The sequence below is a fragment of the Pyrus communis genome, chromosome 15 (genome assembly GCF_963583255.1).
Source record: "Pyrus communis chromosome 15, drPyrComm1.1, whole genome shotgun sequence".
Classification (NCBI taxonomy): Eukaryota; Viridiplantae; Streptophyta; class Magnoliopsida; order Rosales; family Rosaceae; genus Pyrus; species Pyrus communis.
Window position 1 is genome coordinate 2,174,038 of NC_084817.1, and position 7,048 is coordinate 2,181,085.

The window sequence follows — 7,048 nt, forward strand, 5'->3', positions numbered from 1 at the left end:
GGTTCACGAATGTAGTTTCATTTTCTGCACTAATGATAGTTTTTAGGGCATTTTCAATAGAGATACTAAAAGTTTATATGTAAAAGTAACATAAAAATTTTCATGGGAGATGCAAATGTTCTACTCCAGTTTGTGAAATGTAAATTTGAGATTTCATCTTCTCATTTTAAATAGTGGAAGCTTCTGAAGATATAAAAAATGTGAATTTATATTTTCAATCTAAGAGCTCGTTTGGATGTGCTTTTGCGATGATTGAAAGCGTTTTTGACGAAAATGTTTTTTTTTCTTAGTAAAAATGCAAGTAAATTCTGGAAAAGCACTTAAAGTGCTTTTGGAATAAAAAAACATTTTCTTTAAAAGCGCTTTCAGTAATTATAAAAGCACATTCAAATGAGTCATAAGATGACTATCTTTTTGTGTAAAAAAAAAAAAGATAGTCATTAAGAATTGATATAAAATACATACAAGATGGTAGGATAGGGTGCATATTTAATGAGCCTTGATAAAAACTTTGCCGAAGATTTCAACACGTCGAAGAAAAAAAAGCGTTCCGCACCAATAAAATAACATGGTTAACTATCCTCTATCAGGATGTCCAAGACACATCCGGAGGTTTGAATACGCCAATTAGAAGCTTTTTGGCCAATAAAAAATATAAAATACTCAATCTAAAGTATCTTGCATCTTAAAATGAACTAAAACTTGTTTGGTAAATGCTGAAAACTAAAAATTTAATTTATTAATTGAAAACCAAAATTTTGATTTAATTGAAAATCGAAAACTGAAGTTGGCTGAAAAATAAGTTTTCAATTTCTAAAAAGGTGAAAACAAAAACAAAAAACAACACAATTGTGAAACGATCCCTTCAAAAGAAACAATAAAAATTAGTATGGAAGCTTTGTCCTAGACGACATTGAAATCATGGTTCCGCCACTAGCGTTCTTCAATTTAGTTTCCTTTGGAAGCAAAAGAAGGGAACAAAGTATCAACAACCCAGGCAAAGATCTTTACAACTAAGAACTCCAAAACAAAATATGAGTTCAAATATATGAAAGTACAAGCATTACTAATGGTATGAACATGTTGACATGAAACTATAAGCAAACTGTTCGATCAACTTTTACGGTCACTGAATTACATTACTCAGCAAACTGTTTGATGAAGGCGAGCTCTGATCGCTTAACCACGTATCTTGAACAGAGACCGATGAATTATCCTTGAACTTTTTGCTCGAATTGAAGCTACTGGCATCTCCACTCTGCAGTGCATTGACGCTTCTCAGTGATCGGGATTTGGTAATATTTAGAGGCTTTTCGCTCACGCTAGATGAAGAACAGCAAGAGGATCCGTCTGATGAAGCTGTGTATGTGTTTTCTTCTGAAGATGGCCATTTACTTAGCTTGATGAGCTCCAACTCGGCTGTCACTTCTATCATAGTTGGTCTCATGTCTCGTTGAAATGCAAGGCATCTGAATGCCAATTCGGCGACCTTATGAACTGACGAAAGAGTCCAGGCGTCATCCAAAAGGGGCTCGAGAAAAGGGTCTATGATCTCATTTAGACACCCCCTTCCTATTCTGTCAGTGGCTAGAGCTGCCAAGTTCACTTCATTCTGGGGGCGGGTAAAATCTACCGCTTTTAACGCTGTTATTATCTCGACAAGCACCACACCGAAACTATAGACATCGCTTTTATCGGAGAGATGGAAGTTCTGATGGTACTGAGGATCAAGATAACCCGGAGTCCCCTGTGGAGCCGTTGAAATGTGGGAGGTTTCCGCCATCCCAAGCCTCGAAAGGCCAAAATCCGCAACTTTGGATTTGAACTTGCAATCCAGAAGAATGTTGCTCGACTTGATGTCTCTGTGGTATATGGGAGGCTTAACAGCCGAGTGGAGATGGGATATTGCTTTCGCAGTTTCAGCGGCAATAGTCAGGCGTGTGAGCCAAGAAAGTCCTTCCCCTCTCTCTCCTTGCAAATGCTGACACAATGTCCCATTCCCCATGAACTCGTACACAAGAATCTGCTCACCGCGTTCAATGGAGCAACCTAATAACCGGACTAAATTCGGGTGCCTTACCGATGAAATGAGCTTGATCTCGTTCATGACTTGGTCAATGCTTTCATGTCCTCTGTGTTTAATTCTCTTTATGGCAACCCATTCGTCGTGGAGTTTTCCCGCGTAAACTGTTCCATAAGCTCCGGTTCCCAGCCTTTGCTTGTCTGAGAAGCTATTCGTGGCTTTTTCGATTTGTTTGTAGGAGTAGAAGGGAATGTCGCAGTTGCCAGTAGCTTCGGATAGAAGGCGTTTGGTGGAGTGTCTCGCTTTCAGCTTGGATTGCCGCCGGATGAAGCAGCATATCAGAGCCAGACTGATCATTAAAGAAGCTCCAACAAACACAGCTGAGAAAAGAAAAATTCCCGGATTAAAACGAATATATATTCCCCTCATGGTAGAATATCGTTGTATAAAACAAAGGACCGCTGTATTGTTCGACATTAATTAGTTAAAAGAAGAGTTAATCAGCCACCTCCAATCAAAACGATGAACCTGGCCTTTCCTCCACATTCTCCAGACAAGTATTTTGCAGGGTTGCAAGTCGATGAGACTGTCAATTTACAGAGCACAAATCACAGAGTTAAACCTTGCATTTGTAAAGATTGCTGTTTCACATTCTCATATACAAGAATTAATCTGGTGTTGGAATAATTAATCCACGAGACAAATTTAGGAGTCGTTCGATAACTATTTTGTTTTCATTTTTTTAGTTTTCACTTTTTTGAAAACTAAAAACGAAATAGTTATTAAATGACTCTCAAAACTTAAGGCCAAAATTTGAAACTCAAGAAAGTAGTCTTCAATTTTTGGATTTTTATCTTTTTGAAAACTGAAAGTAATTACCAAATGATATTTCAATTTAAAATAAAAAATAAAAACTGAAAACAAAATGATTATCAAACTATCTTTACGAGATAAACAATGAGAATAACAGTTTTTCCAAGTTACGTAGGAGATTATCGATTTAGGATATAAAATGAATATGAATCTGTTGAATGTTGATCAACTTAGAATTGCCCTATGTATTTGAGAAATTTTTGTGTATGCCGGTCAACGTCCGTAGAATTACTAATTTCTGTTTTATTATACAAGCAGATGACATCGTTAATACGTCACACATACATATATTAATAGGTTGAAAACACTAGATAATATTTAATACAATGACACAACCTAAATTATCAGATGGTTAATGTAACTCTGAGTTTTCTTCAAGTTTGCAAAATGCAGCTGACTTGGTGACCATTCACCCCAAAAATGGACATCATAGTTTAGGTCTACCAAACTCTGAGTAGACTTACTTATGCTTCTTAGTATGTCGTTGTGACATCTCATAAAATGTAGGCAAATTTCTCTCAAGTTAATATTATTAAATTATTAATTTTTTAAACACATAGGTTAGAGAATCAAACTTATCTACGCCATGACTAAAAGATGATTAAAGTCCCATCTAACTCAGTGTATTAGGTGAAACAAACCCATCCTTGAGGAGACCTATGGGGTCATCTTATCTCTTTATTTTTATTTTTCTTTATTTTTGAGTCTAATAATATCTCTTTTCTTTTTCTTAAACAAGCTGAAAACAAAAAAAAAAAAAGAAAAATAAAGTCAAGTTTGATAACGTGAGTTTGTAACTATGCAGAGCATTAAAGTGATTTAGAATGGTTACATGATTCATTATCCTCATATAAGATCGAACCAAGCACACTCTAAACTCTCATGTTATTGGGCCCACCACCAATAAATGGGTAGCAATTCACACCTTGACAAAGAAAAAAAGAAAAAAAAACAACAATGATGGACCAGTCCCACAAATTGAGTCGGCATAATGTTATGGATTACAAGCGCATTTTAGGGCCCACTTAGTTAAATATTTAAGTTCCCTCAAAATAGTAAAGTCGTCACACAACAACATTTTATAATGATATTTTTCTTTACTTGTAAATAAAAAATTTTAAATTTGATTCTCATTAATTCGATTTACTGTGTAGCTGACCAAAATCTCCACCTTTGAGTGTATTTTTTTTTTTCATTATATATTTAAAAAAAAATGCATATTCTAATATGGCTGCTATATAAGCAAATATAATATTGTTACAAATTCAAAATAATGCATACAAAAATGTAATAAAATAATTCCTATGCTTGTTTCTTAGTGTGCTGTTCTTATACTACTATCTCACCTAACGATATCTATAGAAAGCAAATTTGTATCTAAGCTCATGGACTTTTTGTATTATGGTGGTCTGTGATCCCAAAAATATGAGTCAAAGAATATTAGGTAGGACCCTAAGCATGCATTGGATTGTTTTAATTGGTTGGCCCTTATCTTTTGTGTTTTATCGATTAAGGCAGTTTTAACATGTGAACTGAAAATCTTCAAATGATACGGTTAGAAAATGCAATTATGAAAAAAAAGTTCGGGTCAAAAGCTGTAGATGACAACTTAAGAAAACTTGAAAAAATTCTAAGAAAAGATATAGAGTACTTGGAATTAACAGAAGACTTGACACAAAACCGAACGCAGTGACGTTCTAGGATTCATACAACCGACGTTACCTAGTAGAATAAAGCTTGTTGTTTGTTGTTAGTGCATAGCTAAGTTATTTTCTTATATTTTACTTTTGATACATCCATGATCCACCATGGATGAGTTGAAAAAGAATGATCAAATGAGCAAGAAGGATAAGTAATTAAGCAGAAGTAATCAATCAGTAATTACCTTTCCTGCAGCCTAACCCAGCAACGTATCCATCTCCCCCAAACCCCTCCTTGCAGTTGCATCTATACCCTTCTGTCCCATTTGGGGATACGACCGTCGTACAATTGGCGTTCTTATCACACCCGCAAGTTCCCTCAAGCCACCACCCTAACTCCACCACTTCCACCTCCAGCAACAGCGGCGCTGAGCTATTCAAAAGTTGCGGCGACGGCGCCGAAATCGACGACAGCAAGAACTTGCAGTCCTTCCGCTCGACGCTCCCAAAGTCCAGAAATCGGACATCCTTTCTGGTCTCGGCGTAGCAGCTGAGGCTGCCGTTGGCGTTGCAGTTGGGTGGAGCGTCGAACCGCGCCTGCACCAGAATGTTGGGAATCTCGCAGCTGCTGGACGGCCTACCGTCCGTACAGTTCCGTAAAAGAATCGCGTTTCGTGACGTCGGGGCGTAGTTCCGGCTGTACAGGTGGCGAAGGGTGTGGAGGGGGCGGTTGCAATGGCTCTGGAGGTTGATTCTTATGCTGTCCTGGGTTATGGACTGGATTGGAAACTCCCCGATTGCGAATCCGCTTTTTGGAGGGCAGTTAAGCTGGATTTCGCAGCCTGATGAGAACCCGAAAGGGTACTGAATCGGGCTGGGACCGAAACTCGGGCACGATTGGTTGCAGTGATTTGAATCATTTGATGCATGGATGGTGAGTAGTGGAAAAACAAGTACGGATAAAATTAGGGTGAAATAACTCATACCGAGTACGTAACAAAATCACAAGGTTTCTAAATTTGGTGTTTGGAAAATTAAACGCGTGAGCTTTTGGTTCTTCAACAAATGAATTTCTGGCTTTCAGAATACGATCTAATGTGCTGGCTTTTAGAATATGATCTAATCCGTGAACGAAACGACAGTTCTTAGGAGAAACCGAGCGTTCGACAAGGAGCGGACTTCATAGCTTACACACTAGGGTATATGACACGGGTCTTGCCTTGGTGTTTTTCATGAGAAATAGAAATATGCTTTACTAAATGACAAGACTATTCGTTTTGAATCTTGGAATGAAAATTTCGTTTGAGACACGAGACAAAGGCGGATTAGTGATGATAATTAATCTTTGTTTATACTAACGGACCAAAATGAAAGGTTACAAATCACGCTTGTCAAGTGGATTTATGATTGCTCACTTTTAAAAAGAAAGAAAAAGGAAAATGAGGACATAATAAAAAATAATGAAGATAATATTACAAAACATGAGTGAGTTTCTGAGTACTGTAATTTATAAAAGAAAAAATTGATTCAAATTTAAATGTAAGGAGACAAGCATGCTTCTTTGACCAGCCCGTCTAACTTATATATACTAGAATGTCGAGCATTAAAACGTATAGTTACAATTAAGCAATCTATTCAAGTGATTAGATATATAGAAGATTTAATCAAGGAAAATATGCACCAATGACGACATTTCATAAACCCAACGAAGGAAAGCTAATATTTCAAATTTGTTTTTTATACAACGATATATTTACATTAAGAGGTGAAAAAATTAATTGATATCGAACTTACTGTTTATAACATTAAAACTTAAAATTTCTCAATTACAAATGCAAAATAAAATCAGTATATATTACACTAAGTGACACTGATATTTCAACTTTATACATACTAATTGCAATCTTGTTTATGAACCCAGATCCTCTCCAGATCCCCAAAAATTGAGCCTAAGGATCAAATGATTTGGGCCGTTGAAATTTAATCCAACGGCTATAAACATGAGATCTCTTTAAAGTTATAATAATTGTAGTCGTTCAATCAAATTTTAACGATTTAGATCACTTGATCCTTAGCTCAGATTTTTTGGATTTGGAGAGGATTTGGGTTCCTTGTTTACTATCAAAGCAGATATTTGATAATCCCAACAAAGGAAAAGCCAATGCCCCGAAAATAGGGGGAAATGACACTACATGCAAAGAGGATCCCACACTTACAATACCAGGGCAACATCTTGGTGTTGACCCTAACTGTTCATATCCTTTTTTAAGCCCAAATCTCCTATATCTTGAAAATTTTATAAGTAGAATATGAATAAATGGTAATGTTGATATGTTTTATTACTCGAATAAAATAATAAGATCACGACAACACATGATGAGTACATAATAAAATCTTGAATCCTATCAACACACATATAAAAACTAAAAACAGCTAAAACAGAAACCTTTTTTTCAAATACATATTTTGAAAATTCATAAATCCTATATATATATATATATATATATATAAG

General features: G+C 36.0%; 1 protein-coding gene across 1 annotated transcript; it reads right to left on the minus strand.

The window, feature by feature from the left end:
* Window positions 1-913: 913 nt before the first annotated feature.
* Window positions 914-5,778, minus strand: LOC137717980 (wall-associated receptor kinase-like 14). The gene is made up of 3 exons (XM_068457509.1): window positions 4,782-5,778; window positions 2,532-2,609; window positions 914-2,403 (listed from the first exon to the last, which is right to left on the minus strand). The coding sequence occupies exons 1-3, from the start codon at window positions 5,518-5,520 to the stop codon at window positions 1,127-1,129; spliced, it is 2,094 nt and encodes a 697-aa protein (XP_068313610.1). The 5' UTR covers window positions 5,521-5,778; the 3' UTR covers window positions 914-1,126.
* Between the last annotated feature and the right edge of the window lie 1,270 nt (window positions 5,779-7,048).